Below are 22,710 nucleotides of genomic sequence, written 5' to 3' on the forward strand. Positions count from 1 at the left end.
TGTCTGTGAAACAGTCACTTCCTTTATCATGTTTTTTCAAAATACGTGAAGTAAAACAAGATTGTGGATATTGGTTCTGCAGTCTGACTTCATTACATTTCCTTTTTCTGATAGACTTCTTGTTTAGCCGTGTTAACACGGCATATATTAGTTGCCACTCTTCTGTGGCTTCTGTAGTAATTTCTTTTCTTCTAATAGAAATCCTGTTTTTGCCAGTGAATCCTTCTGTCATACAAGTATGTAGGTTGTGTTCTGTACATTAAATAAATAAAAGCAAAGACAAAAACAAAGAAACCCAACAGTTTCCCCGTTTTACTACAGTCTTGTACAAGAACTTTAAAGTTGGTGTCTTTCTACATCAGATCTTGTTTTTAACATTACAATAGTGTTTCTTTTGGCCTGATGTTGTGCTTACAGCTCTTGTAATGCTCTTGACTTCACAGTGGCTCTGTTAAGTGAAAGTATCTATAAAATATGCTATGCTAATGAGAACGTTGGAAATGAGTTGGCATTTTCACATGCTGAAATTCTGATGAAAGTTCACAAGCTCAACTGCAAATGATGACTTTGGGGACTTCTGCAGAGGTGGACCTACCAGAATCGTATGATCATGGAATATCCCAAGCTGGAAGGGACCCACAAGGGTCATTGAGGCCAACTCCTGGCTCCACACAGGACCATCCTAAAATCAAACCACGTATCTGAGAGCACTGTCCAAATGCTTCTTGAACTCCAGCAGGCTCAGTGCTGTGACCACTGCCTTGGGCAGCCTGTCCCAGTGCCCAAGCACCCTCTGGGTGCAGACCCTTTCCCTAACCCCCAGCCTGACCCTCCCCTGTCCCAGCTCCATGCCGTTCCCTCGGGTCCTGTCGCTGTCCCCAGAGAGCAGAGCTCAGCGCCTGCCCCTCCGCTCCCCTCGTGAGGGAGCTGCAGGCCAGCTGGCCTCCAGCTCTCTGCTCTAATGGCTAGAGCAGAGTTGAACAGAAGCAGTTTCAGCCAGCTGTTTTAGCAAAGAAAGTCCGTGTGAACTGTGGACGAACCTAATGTGCTGGGTTGTGAGCTGGGCAGTTGAGTGCCATTCCTGGCTGCTGTGAGACTGGAAACGCTGAGCAAGAGGGGAGGGGTGGAAAGCAGGCAAGAATGGGGTGGGAGGGTTTATTTCAAGTCTCTGCAGCAAATTCTGGCAATTGTAGCTAATCAGAGGCCTGTGACTAAGTGCTGCACCATTTTCAGCGTTGTAGACATGACCCGTGACTGCGCAGCCTGTGAACAGCATTGTGTTTTCGTGATGCTCAGCACGCAGGGACCATTGATCACATTTTTGCTTGGCTGGATGATGTATTCTTCTGGAACGACACACGATGGTGCCTTCTGCTGGTTAGGCAGCAGCTGTCTGCTCTGGAAGTATCTCACTTGCAATGAATTGAATTCTGGTGTGGTTACTCTGAATCTACTAAAAACTGTCATGGAAGCCACCAAAGTCGTAGTAGATCCTGTTGCTTGGCTATTATCAGCATTTTACGGTGTACAGCTTTGCCTGTATTAAGCAAGGTGTGCTACAGAAGGGGTACCTTTGTATTTGGGAGCCGAGTGCTTCACAGGTTTCTGCAATTTAACTGATGCTTATCATTAGAGTTGGCTAATGCTGGCCTGTAGCTCTGCTGCACTGATGTTCTGGAGACAATGAGACAACTAAAATAAGAAATAGATCGTTTTTTTATTTTTATTTTCTGTGGTCTAAAGGTCATCTTCTCAGGTTAGGGGACAGCTGCCTCTGTGTCTCATAGTAAAACTGACTTTCCTGACGTTGTGTTTAGCCCACAGCTGTGCACATACAGGAGTTCCTCACTCTGCTGGCCGTGTGTCACACTGTTGTTCCCGAGAGACAAGGAAATAAAATAATCTACCAGGCATCCTCTCCAGGTTGGTTGCTGCTTTCTTTTTTTTTTTTTTTTTTTTTGGGAGTGGAAGAGTGAGGGAACAGAAGTGGATGGATGGAGATAGAAGGAATGTCCAGAAATTTTTGAAAAGATCATTAATTTTAAAAGAAAGATGTTTTGTATGATGCTATCTGCCTTCTTCTGTCATCAGTTCACACTGCTTTTAATGTCTACTGCAGAACTGCTGTTAAGTCCCGTTATGTTTCTGTAGGGCTTGGCTAATCATCCCTCCTGCTCTCATGAGGTCTTTTTCTCTGGCCTCTTTCTGCAGAGGTAAAGAGAAAAATAAAAACTTTCAGTGACTTGTCTTCCTTACCTAGAAGTACTGATTTGTTTCTCCATGTGCAGTTACCTATCTATTTGGTATGAGAGCAAATGTATGTATTTTTCTTGATCTAGTAGCTGCCCATGTTGTTCTAAGCAGGTAACAGGTTCTGAAACAGGACACAATACACTAAAGAGCAGTCTTGGCCGTATCCAGGCCTGCCCTTCACCCATTTTTTCCTTCTTTCAGGAAGCACAGAAGCACTGAAAGAGGTAAAGAATGGCAAAAGCAGAACAGCAGAACCCTGCTTCCCATCAAATTATCTCCATTACTGCAGATATTTCTACAATTTTTGTAGTGATTTAGTGAAGAAGCAGTAATGCTTCCTATTAATGTCTTAATAGAGTGCTTTAGGAGCAGGGTAAGGAGGCCATGCAGGGCAGCTCTGGTCTCACGGTGTTAATGAGCTGTGAGAAGACCGAGGGAGCTGTAGTGACTGAAGGGTCACTTGAGCCAGGCACTTACCTGGTGTTTGGGCTTGATGCCACTTGCTCCTTAGCAATGCAGTGCAAGTACCGACGAGAGGTGGTGGCTCTGGTTTCAGCTTAGTTATTCGAGCTCTTAATGACAGTGCCCAGCTCAGTGTCCAGAAGACAGTGCTGTATTTCTGTAGGGCAAGAACTTGGTGCCATTACAGCAGGAAGTGGATCAAAGGCATGTTTGAGGAATATAGGGTGACACGGCTTTGATCTTGCTTTCAGAACAGGGATTTCCCTTTTTTCAGGCAGAAGAAAACTACGGCTCCTCCACAACAATAGAGCTTAATGCTTCAGTAATTGCAGGACATTTTATACGGATTGAGAATGAACTTGGTCTAATTGATCTTAAATGGCCTTTGTAGGAGTAAAATGTGGATGTCCTTGTGAAAGTGTGTGCAGAGCTACTGGAGCAGTCAGATAGGAAGTTTGAATATAGGGCAAACGGGGCTTCTGTTTTCATAATAGGGCATGTTTAGGTATGGGCTTTGCAGGCTTCTTCCTCTACATACTGTATTAAATACCAGTTTTTTCCTTTGTTGACAGATGAAGGGGCTTTAGTGAAAGGAGCAAAGAAACTTGGTTATGTCTTCACAGGAAGGACTCCACACTCGGTTATCATTGATGCGGTAAGCAGATGTGCATGGCTCGCTGACTGCCAAACTGATGCAGGGTGTGAATGCCTCCTGTATGGTTCCTGCAAGCTGCCACTGGGAGGGCCTCTAGTAAGCTCTGTGCAAAAGGCTTTTGCAGTTTGGAAGAGGTGCCTCAGTCTATTTAGATTCAAAGTCCTCTGTCCTTCTCTGATGGTAAATGACAGCAGTTGTGCCTGAAGAATATTTCCTTTGTCCAGGAAGCACAAAGGAGCACGCTTGCCTAGGAAGGAAATTCACATCTGGCACCTCTTCCCTTACTCAGTTGTATTTAGTGCTTGCTGTACTTCTAAATCTTTAATTCCTTTTATTAAAATTGATCTTTTCTTCCAAGTAAGATAATTGTCTGAGCAAGATAATGTTGTGGTTTAGCCCTGGCAGGCAGCTGAGCACTACTCAGCCACTTGCTCACTCTGCCCGGGTGGAATGAGGGAGGGAATCAGCAAGGAAAAAGTGCAAGAACTCCTGGTTTAAGATACAGACAGTTTAATAGGATAAAGCAAAAGCTGCGTGCACAAGCAAAGCAAAAAGTGAATTCATTTGCTATTTCCTGTCGGCAGGCAGGTGTTCTGCCACATCAGGAAAGCAGGGCTCATCACACGGAACTGTTCCTTGGAAGACAAAAGCCATCACTCCCTGCCTTCCTCCTCCTTTACCCCAGCTGTTATTGCTGAGTGTGACACCAAATGGTATGGGTTGTCTCTGTGAGAAACTTTATTTCTCACATCCCTCTGGGCAGTCTGGGCCAGCTCCTGGCTGTGTCCCCTCCCAGCTCCCTGTGCGCCCCCGGGTACCTTGCTGGCAGGGCAGCGCAAGGAGCTGAACAGTCCTTGGTCTGTGTGAGCACTGCTCTGCAACAACTGAAACATTGGAGTGTTATCACCTCTGTTTTCATCAAAAATCCAAGACTGAAATAGTATAAAAATAGCAAAATGCAAGTGTCAGTCTTAAATTTGAGTGTCTTTATTAAATAAGGCTCTGCATCACTTGTACCAGGAGAGGGAGCTATTAGCACAGCTTATTTATACTGAAGTATGTAAGCAAAGATGCTTTAAGTAACTCACAAGTTTACATGTGTAAAAATGTCATGCAATCTGTATTTACAATAGTACATGTCTTGTTTTTGTAGCTGGGAAAAGAAAAAACCTTTGAAATTCTTAACGTGCTGGAGTTTTCCAGGTAAGTTTCCATATTTCCAATGTAAGACTATAAAAGAGCTTCTTACAAAGTAGTGTCTGGTGGCAGCTGTTGGATTGTGAGCATGGAGGTCTCCCCTGCCACTCAGGCTGTGTTTACTGTGAAGTTGCTGCCCTGGAAATGTCACTCTGTGCCTCATCTCCTCGTTTGTCACTTGTCTACTGCAAGAGCTTGATTTGAGATTGCACATTTCCAGTGCTTTTGCAAGTTGCATGTGTTCCGTTTCAGCAGATGGAGGCTCCTACTGAAGGGCTTTTTGGCACGCCTTTGTGGGAAGCACCCCAGCTATGAAAAGCTGAGCGTTGCAGGCATGCTGAATTCATCAGGCTGCTGCTTGGGTAGTGAGAAGCTGCCTGTGGTGGATTGGGCCTCTGCATCAGTGGAGATCGCAAAGATTGCTTCCTTTTTACCTTTTCATTCTGAATGTAGCTACTTAGGCTACCTGTGGGAATACCTGACAAGGGCTGAACGAGTCCTTCAGCGTTTCTGACAAGCTGACTGCTCTCCACAGACAGGAGCATCGGTAGCCTGTGTGCAGCACTTCTAGAAAACGCTGTCTTATTTCTTCCCCGGGTACCAACTTACCCATATGACCCTTGAGGGAGTTCCTGTAATTCCATTCCAAAAGCACAGGGAAGTTGCCCAGGATCACTCGTTTACTGTGGAAATTCTGGACCTAATTAATTGTTGTCCTTCCAGACTTGCTTCACTTGCTTCAACAGATCACTCTGATCTGTTTGTTAATATTTGCAAGAAAAGAAAGAGGGTGCCTCTGCTTTTAGCTTCCATCTGTTTGTTAGGTCTCCTCTTGATAAGGAAAAGAACTAAAATCATAAAACGTTTTGTTTTTGAAGAGACCATTAAAGATCCCCAGTGCAAGACCCCTGCCATGGACAGGGACACCTTCCACTAGATCAGGTTGATCAAAGCCCTGTCCTGCCTGACTGTGGATGCTTCCAGGGATGCATCCCAGTGTGCTTACAGATGAACCCCGAAGAAACAGGTATTCAGAAGTTCCCTTGAGGAGAGTTGATTAGCTTGTCTCTGCCTCTTACAAGCTTTGTTTTTATTTCCAGTGTTCCTTTTAAAGGAGAAGTGGATAGGTATAGTGCCAATATTTATTTTAGGAATAAATAAATATCGCCCTTCCACTATTAAACACCTGTGTGGGGCATGGTACCATTTACCTTTAGTTTCAAGATACCAAACTTGACTGCCTTGGTGCATGGCCCTTGAAGGGTAGGGAGTTCAAGAGCTGGTCTGTACTGATTCCTTTCTGTATTTCTGCATGTTCTGCATTCTTTTGAGCTAGAAAGTTAAATAACTGCTCCTGTGTCTCAGTGGGTAGTTATTTCAATATCTGTTATTCTTACAAATAATAGAAATTCAGTCTTAATGTTTCCATTTCTAGCCAGATTCCCTAAAACTGTTGTCTTTGAGGTAGAAGAAAAAGCCGAGAGTGAATGAGATTCTTCTCCTTTCAAAGGGATTGTTATGCCATCCTGATTTTTTCCAAGTTCTTGCTCGTGTTTGGCTGCAGGGCTAGGCATTCTGGTCAAGTGCTTGCCCATGGGAACCACAGGGCTCAAGCTGGAAATGTGCAATTTAATGTTTTTCCTTGCTGTCTGGGCTAGCGAGGTCTTAAGTTACCGCTGTTCCATCTCACCTGATCCTCGAAGCATTATGAGCATCTGAGAAAATTCACTGGCTGGACCAGGGCTTAATCCTCATCAATATAACTAATGAAAACAAATATTTTTCTTTCAATAGTAACAGGAAGAGAATGTCAGTGATTGTTCGAACTCCAGGAGGACAACTCCGGCTCTACTGCAAAGGGGCTGTAAGTAATTATGGTGCTTCAATGGAGAGCTAATACTACCAGTTATTGTTTCAGCAGCTGTGGCTGATGCTGGCACTCCATGTCTCATACATAATACCAGTTGGCTTTTTGTGTAGGGCCAAGTGATTTAGGAGGGCTGTAATTTCTCCTTTGACTTCTTTTGCAGACAGGAAGGTTGTTAGGCTATTTACTACCCAAGTGAAATCCCGAAACTAGTGGGAGCAGTACCCTGTACCCTCTCCTGAAGCAAAGGCAGGATTTCACCCAGCTGTGCAGTAGCAGTTCAGGAACTAGACTAAATGCTGTCGTGTGAACCTAATACTAGCGTTTCGTTCTCAAGTGGTTGGCTCTTGATCTGGCTCTCTCACATCTCTGCACCTGCTGTTATTTGTCATCATGGCTTGCACCATGTTGTGCTTCTGTCTTCACTGACAAGAGCAATAACTTAACAGAATACAAAGGCTGTAAAACCAGCATCGGCTGCTGCTGGAGAGTGGTTCTGATTTCAGTGGAAAATGGGGAGGGAAGATGGCTTTTTGCTACATGGAAAACTATTTCTGACTTCTGGTAAGGATCTGCTCTGTTGCTTCAGGTTAACTCCCCTGATTTGGCAAAGATGGTCCCAGCTTCATGCTACTGTGGTGGGAATGAGTTAAGCCTACTTTTGCTCTGCAGTACTTCCAAGTTGTGTGCATAGTAGCTCCTCAGTGAGCTGCACCTGTTTGTCTTCAGACACTGCTATTGCTCTGCCTGTGTTAACAGTTTCTTGTAGTGTGGCTGTGGAAGGGATGGAAAACAAAATTCTAGTCAAAAACTTCTTGATGTCTTCAGTTTGAGCAGAATCAAATGTTTAATGCTCTAACTGCTGCAACTCTTGCCTTAATCTGGTGTTCTGCTGCATCTACCACTCATCTAAACTTTAAGTGAAATGCCTGTTCTACATGAACCCTGCCACATTCTGATGGAAATATCCTGTCGTGATGCTTTTATCATAAATTGTTTTGTATGTTTGTCTCTATTCAGTGCTAGATGTAGGCCTGTATGCTTAGTTAGCTGAGGAGTACGTATTTAAGCAAATTTAGGGGTTGCGTATTGTACATATGTGTAGCAATTTCTGGTAGTCCCAGAATAAAATCTAGCGACTCTAGATATATAAGTGGTGCTGCTGCATTTTGATTGCAGCTGTCATTCACGTCATTAAGCATTTAATTTTCACTTGATTTAGTGGTACAGAGTTGTGGGAGGAAGGTTATTTCCAAGGTAATGTTGAGGTAGAACCTGTTCATTTTGTCCATCTTCTATTTTAACATCATTTTTCATACTTAATAACTTCATTCAAAATATATTTTAAATATAGAATATATATTTTCTAATTTGTATATTTTATTTTTTATACTTTTTAACATCAGTGGGAATCTTTTCTAGAGAGGATTGCAAGAAACCCTTCTGTACTGGTCTGCAGTGATTACTGAGTAAGACCAGACTCTCATGTTGTCTGAAAAATCAGTGTTTCTGCTTAATTCAGAAAGGAGTGCTCTGTACTGTTTGATGGGGAGGGAGGGGACCACCACTTTAGGGACAAGGGGTGTGGAGGGCAGAGTGTACTTCCATCCTCATTATTTTTAGCTGATGCAGTATCTCTGCCACTGGCACTGGCCAGATAATTATTTGAGTCAGTGTCTCTAAAACCCAAATGCATCACTTTTAAATTTGGTCTTGGGTTCTAATATAAGGAAGTCCACCTAGGTAACTTCACTTGAGCTGGTAAATACACAAGTGGAAACTTCATATGTAGACTTAACTCTGATGTAATGAATTTGGTTTTAATAGGACAACGTCATTTTTGAGAGGCTTTCAAAAGATTCTCAGTATATGGAGCAAACACTGTGCCATCTTGAATACTTCGCCACAGAAGGTAAGAGAAGCAGCATGTCAGAAGAATTTAATTTATCAGATTTTCTGCATTATCTAAGCTTTATCTAACTAATAAGATGATTATAAAGATAAATTCAGAAGTTGTGCGTAGCAGCAGAATAGCAATGCTAGGGTAACTAGCCCTAAGGAAGCTTGTGCCCTGCTTCTGTGCAATTTCAGTACAGAAATGAAATTTGGAAGGAGAAGATAGAGCTCCATGCAAGTGTGATAAAAGGGACATGAGTTCTATTTCTCAGTTTCATTGGAGGAACTGGTATTTTTACTGATGTAAAAAGTCAGATGACAAAATCTTCGGCTTTATGAAGCAGATGGATAATGTGAGCATACTGAGAAGCCTGGAAGACCCAGATGTCAAAGATTAAGGCCTTAGAGACCATGTCAGATTATGACTGATATAACACCTCTGTTCACAGGGAAGTACTTGGCTTTGTTCCCTTTTCTAAAGTAGCATAAAATACTGGCATTATTGTGAAAACATGAACCAATGGTTTTATCCCTAAATCTGAAACCATTGTTTCAGATTTACATTCAGCCTTAAAAAAAAAAAAAAGAAAGCCTTTTTTTCAGACTACCACATTCCCAGTAATTAAACCTTTGTATCTTATAGCATGTACTGCTTTCTGCTTAACTCATGCCAGGGAAAACAAAAAATCCTTACTTCTGTATGTTAATTTCTGTTGGTGGTCTAATAAAATGTTTTGCATACATCACAGGCCCTATTCCCTACTCCTTTGTATAATGGGAGTTACGTGCATATACTCAAGGAGAAAATAGTTTTTCTAAAAAGAAGCGAAATGAGCAGTGTGCTTGGCTGAGTAATATCTCTAATCATATTTAGCCAGTTCTTTATTTAATTTGATTTTTAAACAAAACAAAAAAGTAAACCAAGATTGTTTTATATGTAAATAAAAATGATAAAAGATTATACATTTTTGATCCAGTTATTCTTAGATTGCAATACTGAAAATTAAGGAGAAATTTGCATCCATTAAGCTATCTTGATTTGCACCAACACTAATAACCTAGATGAGCCAGACTCTATACAAACATGGAGGGAGGTTGTCTGGAATCCAGATTTCAGAAGTGTGCATTAAAAGCTCCTGTGGACTCCAGTGAGAGGGTTAGAATTTAGCAATCGTTGAGCCACTTTGCTGATACTCAGCCACTGTACACGCTAAAAGCGCGCTGTATTTTGTTTTGTAGGTCTGAGGACTTTGTGCATTGCTTATGCAGATCTGTCAGAAAATTCTTACAGAGAGTGGCTGAACATCTACAATGAAACCAGTACGCTTTTGAAAGACAGAGCTCAGAAGCTGGAAGAATGCTATGAGATCATTGAGAAGGTAAAGCACGTTTTTGAGGATCAGATTCAGGTTCCCATACATGTCTTTTTTCCATGGAATGTGTCTTGATACAGATTAATAAACCATTCTTTTTGTTTTTTCAAGAATGAAATTGTATTCTTCATTAGCAACCTGTGTACGGTTGGTCTAACTTGACAGCAGAACCTGTATAATCAGCGCGCTGCACCAAGTTCCCATAGGGAGAAAAACTTCTTCCTTTTCCTAGGGCAGTCACAGTTCAAGTTTTTGAAAGCTGTTCTAGACACTAAACATTTCCATCTGTTCACGGGGGCCTGTAGGTGCATAGACTGAAACAATCTTACAGGAGACCGAGACAGCAACAGGAGCTAGAGTGCATGGGGTAGCAGAAACACTCCAGCAACTCGCTAAGCAGCAGCTGAAGACTGGGTCTTGCTTTTCAAACTGATGTCTGTTGTGTCATCTTCTGTAGGCTGGCCGGTAGCACTGTTGTTAACTAAGCCTTGATTCTGGACATTTGTGTATTTTTTTGGCTTTCTGCTTCCTGCTGCATCATTCTCCTCTGTTATCACTTAAGTGAAAAATGATTGTGGATGATCAACTGGTCAGCATGGGTTGATTCTCTAGCTTGAAGACATCTTCTCAGTCCTTAAACTGTTTTTGGCCATTTACCTTCTGCCTCCTTTCCTAATTTAATATCTTGAAAAAGAGGCATCCACAGTTGTAGATTTGCAGTATGGGTCTTAGTAGTAGCATATTGGAAGGAAAAAAAATTGATGCTATTCATTTCTTGTTAATTCCTTTCTTGTTAATGTCAAGGAGTGAGCAGGGAATTGCACTGGAAACTTAAATTTTTCTCAGAGTTGATGCTTCCTGTATTAATTGTCTGGTCTGTAGGTGTTTTTCTTCTAGATATGTCATGTAAATGTAATTAATAAATACATTGTTTTAACATGCTGACCTAAATAAGAGTGGGAGTGGTACTTTCAGTCTGAATGCGGAGGTCACTGAATCATAGTACAGGTGCATGGGTAGAGACAAACTTCAACTGGTTTCTTTGGGCACCTGTGAAATGGCTCGGAGGGCTTCAACGGATGCAAGAGCAACCTTGCTGAGGCAGCTTGGCCTTGCCAAGTGCTGTGCTGTCGTGTAATCACTTAACAAGTGGGTTTGGGAACGTAAGCTGCAGTTGCACACTTGGACTGCATTTGTTACCTGCAAATGTTGCTTGTATTAATAGGGCTGATGTTTTACTGGGAGGCTGAAGAAAATGGCTTACAGGAGTTAATTCCACTATCTTTACTTGCTGAATGTCTCATAACAAAAATTAAATTTTGTCGAGACCTGTAATTAATGTCAGCCCTACACACCTGTATGAATAACAGCTTCCCCTTCAGTTCTTTACTCATGCATACAAGCTGGAGCTGCACTGACGTTCTCTTCATCTGTTTTTGTTTGTTTTAAAAAATTACAGACCTTCCAAAGAAGAGAAGCTGTTACTCTTTCTGTTCAGTCCCTGAAATGGGGCACATAACTAAATTTATATCAATTTCTTTTAAATTGGACATGTTTACATGTCTGAGCAATCATTAAAAATGCTTTTAAAGTTAAAATTGGCAGAATAGATTGTGCCTTTTGACAAGGTTTATTTCTTTTTTTTTTTTTTGTCTGCCTGACTTATTTTCCTGTAACACAGCCAAATCTCTTCAAGCAATTGCTTTACAATTGCGTATGAATATGGCTAATGCTATTGTATGAAGTTGTTGTATGAGGCATTCTTTTCTGGCAGGCATCCGTATGTAGACTACAGATACTTGGATTGATTAATGTTCATACCATTTCTGTTACATAGATGTAGTGATTATATCCGTAAATAGTTGAAATAACTTTTTGCTTTGAGCAACTGTATCCAGTTTGTGTGCACATTTTCCAAGAGTGAAGTTAGTTTAAATGCTATGATGCCAGGTGACTTTCGTTTTGTGAGATTAAGCAAAACATTAACTGTGACAACTCATCATGTTCCTACGGTGATTAGAGAATGCTCAAGTGTGTATATATTTGTCCATAGGATAGCTTTGGAGTTGTGTAACTTGAATTAATTGCTCTTGAAACGCTGCCATCTTTCTGATCATAAACACTGGGTTCCATTCTATACGTCCTGAAATGTGAATTGTATGCAGAGGAAGTAGAATAGGCACACAAAAAACTTACTGTAGTGTGTATCGCTTGTCAAAATGTTGTATTAGCAATGAGGCCCAACATGTTGTTTTTAATTCCCTTTTTGAGAGTGTTCCAAGCAGAGATTTATCCTAAGAAACCAATCCCTCAAATTCTTTCTTTCAGGATTTACTGCTTCTTGGAGCTACAGCTATTGAAGACCGCCTGCAAGCAGGTGTTCCAGAAACAATAGCCACGCTAATGAAGGCTGAAATTAAGATCTGGATTCTGACAGGGGACAAGCAGGAAACAGCTATCAACATAGGTACCCATCTTTCTGCTTTGTCAAATTTGTCTGGTTACATAGTAGATCTGCTGTGTGGGGTTCTTAGACGAAAACAGGGCTGCTTTTATAGTACACTTCGTTGGTAGCGGATGAGCATGTGGTAGCATTTGCTTTGGAGAGTTCAGGGTTTTTGAATGAAATCCTTGCTCTGAATGGCAGGCTAAATTCAGCTTCTTTAAAGGCAAATGGGGCATTGACTCAGCTTTGGTTAAGTGCAGTCCTTACCTGAAGAAAGAAGGCAATCTTGTATGCTTGATGAAAAATGGAGGGCTTAGCCAGACTGTAATGTTTTAATTTTACTGTGCATTATATCTTGATTTCATTTTTATCATTCTTATGGGCTGTTTTTTCTTGGCTTTGATGGAGTTAAAGCCATCCAGAGGGACCTTGATAGGCTTGAGAGGTGGGCCTGTGCGAACCTCATGAAGTTCAACAAGGCCAAGTACAAGGTTCTACATCTGGGCCAAGGCAATCCCAGGCACAAATCCAGGCTGGGTAGAGAATGGATTGAGAGCAGCCCTGAGGAGAAGGACTTACCCTTGTGGTGATAATTGATTATGCTGTCTGGGTCCTTTCGTGGCCATCTCTACTTCATGACTGGCCAGCCTTACGAAAGGCCGCTCTTGGTCGCCAGCCAGTACTTCCAAGGTTAAAGCTGTCCTTGAGATTGTTAGGGTCAGCAGGGCCCGTTAGTCTGACAAAGCAGGTTGAGACAACTTGTAGGCTGCTGACCAACACAGTCAGCTTCATGCCAAGGTAGTTCCTAGTCCTACGTTGCCAAGTAGGTGTCAGGGTTTCCTGTGATACTGCACCTTGTCTGTTGTTGGAGGTGATTCTGAGACAGCCGTCTGCTCCCTGTAAGTGTACTTGCTTTTTGCATCTTCTGAGTAACAATTAGAGGAAATGTACCACCTATTGCCAAGATATTGAAAGCACTTTTGCTGACAGTAATTGTACAAATGAAAAGCCATAAAATCTTCTTTTCTAGCAGTCGTAAGTTTGGAGTCTCCCACAACGCCCCTACACACCTCTGTTTCTCTTGCCTTGACTCTGACTTCCCCTTACAGCGCACGTGTGTAGTGCACCTGAAAATACTGGCGACTCAAAGCCACGTCTACAGCTGCTTTATATTCTCCTCATCTTGGAAATCTTTCCTCTCCTGGAGTAATTCTGTGATTTTTCACTGGGGGAACCGAAGCGATGCCAGTATACATGTGTGTATCCCAACACAAAGTTTGAGCAGGGCTATGTGCCCTCGGTAGACGCGGAGGATGAGCCTTCTGGCCTCCCATGTGCTCTGTTTGCCTGCAGTGTGAGCATGCCCCTGGGCTACGATCCTGAACTCTGGCTCAAGCAATCTTTCTCCCAGGGTGCTTGAAGGGAAACAAGTCCCAGAAGTCCCCGATTCATCTGCTTCGTGGGCTTTCAGGCAGCCTTCTGCATTTAAGACCCAGACATCAGTTGACAAGCGTGGGTCGGCATTTTATATCTGGCTGCGAGCCAGCAATTGAACGAGTCAAAAGTGTTGGCAAAAATATGCCCTGATCTTGTAGAGCCTGTTTTTGTTTTGATAGTGCTGCCAAAAATAACTATTATAAAACGTTGTATATAAAATTGCACAACAAACTTCTCTTGTAGCTTGCGGGTTGCCAGCTACTTTGTTTTATACCAGTGCTAGTTTTTAACATCTTTATAGTCCTACAACTGCACATAGTGCATCGATGTCTATAAAATGTTAAGACTTGACTTAGACCCTCCTATTCTAAGCTTCATCTCACTCCTATTTGATGTGATGACAAGACACAAACTGAACTCAGCTGCAGCATTGCTTCTTCTGACTGTGATTTCCACGTCACACAGCAGAGCAAGTTAGCGTTTTCCATTTTTTTCTTCAGCTCCAGCGGTCAAATGGCATCTTGTTCGATATGAAAAACTTAAAATGAAACAGTGAGCAGCAGTTTAGAAACTACAGCTTGCTGTTGCAGCTGCTTTTCCAATCACATGCTTCTAGAAAATCCTTTGAATTAGTTAAACTGAATTTGTAACAGCCTGCAGCAAGAATCTGTTGCCATTCCCTGGGGAACGAATAACCCTGACATGGAGAGAGGTGATTAAATTTGTCATATCCTCTTTTTCTCCCCAGTAAAATTAAGGAAGCAGTTCTTCAGCATGGGACTAACTTTTAAACGTGGCAAACCTTGAACTGACTTCTTTTCCCAAGTCAGTGTTTGTCTGTACCTGTTGAGGCTTCCATACTCGGTTATATGCTACCACCTAAAAGACTTTTTCACTGGCAGAATCATGGACTTTTTGCAAAGCTTCTGTGTTGTAGGTTGCATTTCATTAGAATATATTCCCTCACTTTCCCACCAGGTTCAGTGTCATTCTGTATCTTGCTCTAAAGCAGAAAGTAAACTGCAGCTCGTTAACGCAGTTAGGATGAAAATGTTTTTGTAAGGTTGCATCTGATACTCATATTCCATGCAGCTGTAAAAATGAAACAAACAAAACTTCTGCAGGTAATCCAGCTCGCTATCTGAAGGTGATTGACTGCGTGATACGAGCATGCTGTCCACAAAAGAAGATGAGGGATTTTCTTCGTGACAGAAGTCATTGAAGCAGGCGTGTCAACCCTGGATTATACCTCTAGAAGTAGCCCAATTACAAAAAAATACAGGAACCTGCAGAAAAGATTTGCATTACAATTGATAAGCTTGCGTGGTCTTCCTAAATAACCAAAAATCCCACAGAAAATGAATTCACACCTCAGTTGTTCTCTTGCTCTTGGGAGATAGGGAGAGAGGCTTAATCTCTTTACGCTGACTGTGGTCCTGCATTTCGAACCTGTCAGCCTTGCAGTGGTTCAATGTTACTCTCAGACTGTAGCAGCCTACAGACTCCATTTAAGAAACATAAATGGACAAAAAAAACTCTTCCCTGAGACCTCATTTTATGACAATTGTTTTTTGTGGTTGCTCTGATGCATTTGGATGCAAACATACGATAGAGATACTGAGAGATCATGGTTTGTATTTTGTTTTCTTGCATAACTTAGATAAGCAAGGAGGCTTACACGTCCTGCTTCAATAGCTGAATAGTCTGCTGCTTTACGAAGCCACATGGTTATGACACTGAAGAGAACTTGCGTGTGCTTTTAGGAGAATGCAGTAGGGTCGGTCTGCATCTTGTGACTTGCTTCTTCTCAGGAACAGAGTTGGGAGTAAACAGATTGTTCTGCAAGTGCCATGTGTATTTTTCCTGGATGTTGCTTTCTCTTTCATGTCAGTGACAAACGTGATAGAGGAGCTGCCAGTTCGGAGTTACGAAGCAGCACTGCAGTCACTGGCTTTTACTGTTACAAAACATACGAGCATTTTTCGTATTTGGTATTTTTGAGCATGTTTCTTGGTGTCCTGGTGAATGTATGGAACTACCTTCTAAGAGCTGCTCTAGACTGCGGTAACTTACTGCTTGTTCATGCCCCAGTCCTTCACTGAGAACAATCCAATCCAATTTCCTGATGCCTGGAGGAGCTGGAAGGGGCTGGCTGTGTATCACTTGATCTGTGTTGTTTGATGAAGCTCAGGACCTTCCACAGAAAACTCTCGGGTAAAAATGCTAGAAACGATCATTTCCGCTGTAGGGATAAAGCCTGTATTTACTGCATCTAATTAATACAGTGTTGGTTAAAGTGTCTTAAGTGCTGTATTTGGAGCTGCAGATAAAATGCAGTCTCTGTTGCTAATAAACTTGTCAGATTGGAATGTGGCTTGTATGCAAATGCCTGTTTGGTAGGCGTAACAACTGAAGCAGCCTGCTTGGTGGGCATAACAGCTCAAAACAGAAATCCTCATCCTAACTAGAGATCTTCCTTTTCAGGTTGAGCCCAACTTTAATACTTTTTGTAAAAACAAAACAAATATTTATATATATGTTATTTTTTTCTCTTGCAGGGTACTCGTGCAGACTCATTTCACAGAGCATGTCTCTCATCCTGGTCAATGAGGATTCTCTAGACGTAAGTAATTAAACAAATTCTGGTGTAGTTCTTGACAGAAATAAGTGTTGCTCAGAAAAGGGGAATTTGTCAAGCTTTCTAGTTTTATTTCTCTCACTGGGCTTCAGGGGTAGCAAGATAAACAACTCATTTTAGGAAGCCACTAATCATTACGTCCTAAGCATGCTAAAAGGGGTGACTTGTACAAAACGTGCTGCTGTGGTCTCTGATCCCCACCTGTACAAATCAAGCTGAAGCCTCAGCAAAAGGAACTAATTAGGTGGGAAACGGTGAGACCCGCAGTATGTTTTCAGGAATATAGTTAGGCTCTGTTATATGTGTAGGAGTAAGGTCTTGGAAGAAGGGTAAAACGAGCTAATTTCAATAGGCTAATTTCAATATAAGAAGCTATCTTCAGCACTGTGTGGAACAGCTCTGACAAAACAGATGTCTGAGCAAAATGTATTGTGAGCTTAGCTAAGTATTTAACAAGTGCCTGCAAGTTGTAGCCATGTTCCTCAAGTATGCACAGAAAGTGATTTTTTGGTTAGAGTTATTTATAGAGACAGGAGCAAAGATGTATAATCGGCACCTGATACTTTAATTTAGAATTGGCACTTCATCTTGCTTGACTTAACAGAAGGGGTGATGCAAAGCCTGTATCTCTGAGTACCAGAGGGAGTTATTGGATATCTGGACGTCTGGTGGATACTATTGTGGGGAAAAAAATCAGCTGGAAAGCTGCAGTTTTCCAGTTGCATCTATGTGATTTAGTTAACAGTTGTCTTGTGACAGTATTTTCAGCTCAGGCACAAGTTGATGTCGAGGCCCCAGCATCCTAGCTCATTAGGTCTTAGGGGTTCCCAGTGAATCCAAAGGGACAAGGTCCCTCTCCAGAGGAGGAAGGGCTGGATTACTAGTTTCCATGCAGCATAATGCACCCTGATGGGACCTCTCACACTGCTTAGTTTGAGCAATGAAAACTGTTACTTCTGCAACAGAAGTTAGCTATCTTCTTTATTTCTGCCTAGTAAGAGTTGTTTAAATAATTCTAGTTGGACAAGTGGACAAGGAAACTTTTTATTTTTAAAAAATGCCTCTTTGAATGTGCCAAGATTGCAGTACGTACATTCGGTTTCAATCAACTGTCTCGCTGAAGACTCCCATCTGCTCAGACGATCTTCTCTCGCTTTTCCACTTCTGTATGGCTGCTCTCTAAGGGAGCCGTTCCCTTCCTGTGGGATCAAAATACTGAGCTCCTGATGAGCTTTCTGCCATACTTGGCTGACTGGACCTTTTAACCCAAAAAATGATGCAGAACCTCAGTGGAAAGTGAGCCGCTGGTGGTATCTGTTCCCTGAGGCAGCCAGATGAATGGACTACAATCACAGGAATGTGAAAACTTGGATCCTTGCTCCCAAATGTATTGGGAACTCAACACAGTAGAAAGAAAATGGTTGTACTTGTTTTAGAGTTTCTTATTCTTTCTAAAACTGACTTAAAGCAGTATTGACATTTTTTGACCCTGGAAATAAGATTTGTGTTTCAATCTGAATTCAGACTAGTCCCGCTAAATGGGCGGAGGCAAACAATGTGACTCCTGTGGTGCCTGTCCTGAAATAGTAAAAGACTTGGATGAAGATTCTCTATGCATAAAGGAAGGTGTGCAACCTGAAGACAAATCATGTACCTCTGTGGAGGAATACATTTACAGATATTACTGTAGGATTTTTAGACTCCAGAAAGGCTTCTATGTTTTATTTTTAAAGCTTGGTATGTTTTCGTTGCTTTCAGAAAGTAAGGTTCGAACTAATTTTATTTATGCAGTTGACATCCTTGACATATCCTGTTAGATTACTGTGCTTTTTAGAAAAGTTTTTCATTCTTGTCTAGAAACATGAGAAAACGGAAGCCTTTGACAACCGTTTGATTCAGTAGATCCGATGTGATGTTGTAAGTGCTGTTTTAGCAAGAATTCATTGTAAGATCACAGGTCCTCAGCTTGATCTGCTTGTAGTTGATGAGCTGAGTGTGTGGGTGAGGGAGAAGGCATGCTGACAAGGCTCCGTACTCCCTTCTGAGTCCCTTTCGGAGGGTCAGCTGAGCTGCCTGCTTGCCACCGTCAGTTGACAACCTCCACCTCAATATATCCACTAAATGCCAAACTGCCTGTAATAAGAACGTGAAATCTGTCCTTCCTATTGTTTTCCTAGCACAGATCTACAGAAGCAAAAATGGAAATTTATTTGGAAATGGAAGAGCTAGAGAGCAAGGGTACAGAAAATCCTGAAAGATGGGAACTACTGTACTGCAAAAAAGTATGGAGGGAATCTCTTATTTTCAAGTACTTAAAGGTTTACTCTGATTGCATTCTGTACTTGGTAGCAAACGTACTTGAAACATTTCATATGCTCAACTTTTTCCCAAAGTTGAGATAAGAGAAATGAAGGAAGGTTAATGCAGTGGGGAAAGTGAACTGAGAGGAAATGTCACTGACCAAAACATCTCACTTTCCTAAATTCTCTTTTCTACCATCAAAGGGCGAGTGAAGGTGACAGACCTACCAAGCCACTTGCTGATGTGAGAATCTGTTGCCCAGTTTCACCTTGTTAGCTTTTTGTGATAGGAGGACAGCAAACTATGTCTGGAGGATAGGGGGTAGGGACTAGAATCAAGTGAGGAGTAGTAGGGCAAACGATTGCTTTCATAAATGTTAATCTTTCTCATAAATGCAGTGGTCCTGTTTGGAAGTGGGAAGAAACAACAGAAGGGTTCCGTCTGTGCATAGCACTGCGTCTTCCACAGCTTGGAATCTTAGCTGATACCTTCTGTTTGCCCTTTCATGAGCCAAAAACGAGATCTAAGATTTAGAACAGCTCTAAAAAGATGGACATCTTTTTTTTTTTTTTTTTTTTTTTTTTTTTTTCCATGTTTTACACTTGTGTTGTCTGGCTACTTTGAAGTAACATTACCTAAAGTTTGTAATTATAAAAAGCTGTGAAAATTATCCATTCTGGTCCTGTAACTTTAGATAAGTTATAGCTGGAGATGACAAACTTAGTCTCAGCTGAGTGTGTCTTTGGCAGAGGTTCTAAAGAAGAGGTCGTGATGGCTGTTGGAGTGATTTTAGTTTGAAAAGTTGTAGTTGTTCAACAATATCCCTTGTGCAAAGCTGAGAATTTACTTCAGATGTACCGTGCATCAGCATTCTTGGATCATTTCAGCATGTTACACTTGAAATACCTGTAAAATGTAACCACTGTTGATGTATTGCTGAAGAATGCAGAGTCCTTTATAAGCCATTAATAAGTAGGTTTTGGAAAAAGTGGCAGGTAAAACAGTATCTATTCCTTCTTGGTTCAAGTTCATAGAGTCACAGAATGGTTTGGGTTGGAAGGGACCTTAAAGCCCACCCAGTCCCAACCCCCTGCCATGGGCAGGGACACCTCCCACCACACCAGGTTGCCCAAAGCCCCATCCAGCCTGGCCTTGAGCACCTCCAGGGATGGGGCATCCACAGCTTCTCTGGGCAGCCTGTGCTAGGGCCTCACCACCCTCTGAATGGAGAATTTCCTCTTAACCTCTAATCTAAATCCGCCCTCTTTTAGTTTAAAACAATTCCCCTTTGTCCTATTGCTATCTGCCCGTGTAAAAAGTCACTCCATCTTTTTTATAAGCCTTCCTGCAAATATTGAAAGGAACTTTTAGCTTACTTCCAGCTAGACACTTGTACAAAAAAAAAAAAAAAAGCTTTGTGGAAAGCAGGTATTGCATGTTATAATCTTCTTTTGGCCTCTCATCTGATATATATTCCAAAAATTTAATGTGTGGAAGCGTTTGCTTATGGTGTTCAGCCATAAACTGAAGACAAGAGTATTAGAAGTTTTTTAGTAAACATCAAAACTAATGGAAGTGCTCAGGAAATAAATAAAAACAGAGGAACAGAACAATGACATGTCAGATGAGCAAAAACTCACTGATGTTTGCTGCTGGTCTTTCAAGTGAAGAAAATTGGTGATTACGTGGTACATCAGGAACACAGAGCAAATTTTGAAAGTGACTTCTTTAGCACAGATAATCTGTTGTCTTTTTTTTTTTTATTTTTTATTTTTTTTTCCAAATCAGGAGTGCAGACTCATGGAGCTTCTGAATTGGTGCATCAAAAAAAAATTTCTATTACATCAGTCTTGATTTTAAATCAAAGTTTCTATTTTTTTTTCCATGGTCAAGCACCTCTATCACTATTTTTAATAAAGAACTGAGCTTTGCAAAAGCAAACATATATTAAAACAAACAAACATAATTTGTTAATAATTACCACTGGTTCTTTTAATTCTAAGGTAGTTTGCTTCAGTTGGTTATTGCTATTTTTTTCAAGGTTGGATTGCCATAGTAAATATTTGGTTTGCATGTTGTAACCGTAACAGATTATTACTTGGCCTAAAATGTATCAATTGAAGTTGCTCATATGAAGTTCTGTAGCATTATATTTAATATATTCCACCTTTAAAATCCATTAATGCTGAAAACGAATTTTTACAGCATCCAAGCTGGGCTGAGAGCCTTTTAAATATTGATGCCCTTTCCCCTTGTGTGACTTTTTTCCCCCTCTCCTGCTCCTTGGCATGCAGCAGCAGGTGAGATGTGATCGAACAACTGTCTCGGCTTGTTTTTGAGAGCTAATTTTTTTTTCTAAATCATGCAGTTGAGGGAAAAATCAATCATCTCTGCTCTCTTTAGAGAACTACTGGGAATAGAAAAGACTAATCCCCTAGCTTGATTCAACTGAATTCTAGAAACTTAGCATAATGATCTGCAAATGTTTATCCCTTGCAGACTTAACTGCACGCGTACATATGCTCACTTGATTTTTCCTTCCTTTTCTTAATGAAGCTTCTTCAAGTGAAAATATTTTGGGCGCTGGATTTACTTGGAGTGTAATTCTTGGATTCAGTTCCTGTTTAATTAAATTGGAAACGCCATAAAGTCATCTTGCACAGCTCTTAACCTGGACAGAAGTTGTTTTGTTGGCGTCTTGTTGATGTTGAATTGTGAGAGCAGTGAGAGGGGAAGCTGAAGGGAAATCAGATGACCCAAAGAGGCCCTGCAAAGCTTGAGATAAGATCCTGGATATTGCAGCTGATAAATCATGGTTGTGGTGGTGGTGTTTTTTCTCTCCTTTCAGTGTGGTAGAAAGAAGAGCTTTCTGTGTCCATTGGCTCTCTCAGTTTTAAGTAACAGTAGCGAAAGGGCAAAACTAGATGGACCCAGTTCTGAACCTGTAATTACTAGACAGTAATTGTGTTAATAGAAAGGGATCTCCACTGTAGCGTGTCCTGCAGAATTCATGTGCTCTAGTGCAAGAACGTGCTCAGTGCCAGCATCTATGGATGGTAATCAGGCTAAAAAAATGTTTCCTCAGCTCTTTTTGCACGCTTCGTTGTTTGGATGAGCTATTAAACATAAATAGGGAAAAATCTTTGTGCTGCCATGGTATTGTGTAGCATTCTTTAAAAACAAAACCAAAAAAAAAAAAAAAAAAAAAAAAAAAGTAACCTGACTGTATAATTTGGTGTGCCCTGTTAGTGTCTTGGTGTTTGTAGGGAAGCTTCATGTGCAGTTTTCTTGTATTCTAGTAGTGAAGATGAGGACTTGAAGAGCTTGGCTATTTGTTAGTATCTTATTTTTGTTATTCCATAAGGTAGCATTTCTATGATGACTTTACATCCTATAAGGAAACTCTCTTACACATAAGAATGTCAACAAATTTACCTGATAACCTGCACGATCGTTGTTCTCATGGGCATGTTTCCTTCACGAGGTTTGAACGGAGTTGAAAAAAAATTAAAATCTTAAGGAATCTTTAAGGCACCATTATTCACTGTATTTAAATACTGATAGATCTGTAGGTTATTCGGTATTTGTGTCTATAAACTACCTGAGATCTCTTAAGAAGTAGAACTCTGATCTGATCATGGGATTTACCCTTCTGTTAGACATAAGCAGATCTCACTTAGTTGCTGCTTATGTTGTTTTTTTTTTAATAACCACTGGGAAAACTAGGACTGCTTAAAGGAGGAAAACCTGAACAGTAGGCCATTAAAAATGTTAATCAGCATGTCAGTTGTCAAGCAAAGAACATGGATTCAGTAGTGTCCTGTGGCTCATCAGGACAGAAAGATTTGTGTAGTGTTACGGTTTCCTGCAGGAAGGTTTTAGCTGCACTCTACAAATTTCTTTAGCACAAGCTAATTGGGTTGCTTCATATGAATCCATGGTTCAAGTTCTTGAGCAAAGCTACAGGAGATGGTGTCTGTCAAGCTCTGAGAAAATGTGAGAGTGCTCATCTTTTTGGATCCTGATGCTTCTGCTGTCGGAAGAAAACTTGTACATCTTGGTGGTGGCATCAAACTCTGATTGCTCCCAAGGAATGGGGGAAAGCCATTGTCAGATTTTCAGACTAAAATCAAAGTTAATCTCTACTGGGAACTCCAAAGCATTGGGATCAGCTGTCTTCAGTCC

At 41.2% G+C, this 22,710-nt stretch overlaps 1 protein-coding gene across 5 annotated transcripts in view; it reads left to right on the top strand.

The window, feature by feature from the left end:
* Positions 1-22,710, top strand: part of ATP8A2 (ATPase phospholipid transporting 8A2) — a 316,126-nt gene that overhangs the window by 69,459 nt on the left and 223,957 nt on the right. For all 5 annotated transcript variants that reach the window (XM_032208014.1, XM_032208013.1, XM_032208016.1 and 2 more), the window contains exons 17-24: positions 1,818-1,923; positions 3,288-3,370; positions 4,524-4,573; positions 6,362-6,431; positions 8,262-8,346; positions 9,570-9,709; positions 12,032-12,170; positions 16,145-16,209. In XM_032208014.1, coding sequence (XP_032063905.1) covers positions 1,818-1,923; positions 3,288-3,370; positions 4,524-4,573; positions 6,362-6,431; positions 8,262-8,346; positions 9,570-9,709; positions 12,032-12,170; positions 16,145-16,209 — 738 coding nt within the window. The remainder of the gene's footprint in view (positions 1-1,817; positions 1,924-3,287; positions 3,371-4,523; positions 4,574-6,361; positions 6,432-8,261; positions 8,347-9,569; positions 9,710-12,031; positions 12,171-16,144; positions 16,210-22,710) is intronic.

The sequence above is a fragment of the Aythya fuligula genome, chromosome 1 (genome assembly GCF_009819795.1).
Source record: "Aythya fuligula isolate bAytFul2 chromosome 1, bAytFul2.pri, whole genome shotgun sequence".
Taxonomy (NCBI): Eukaryota; Metazoa; Chordata; class Aves; order Anseriformes; family Anatidae; genus Aythya; species Aythya fuligula.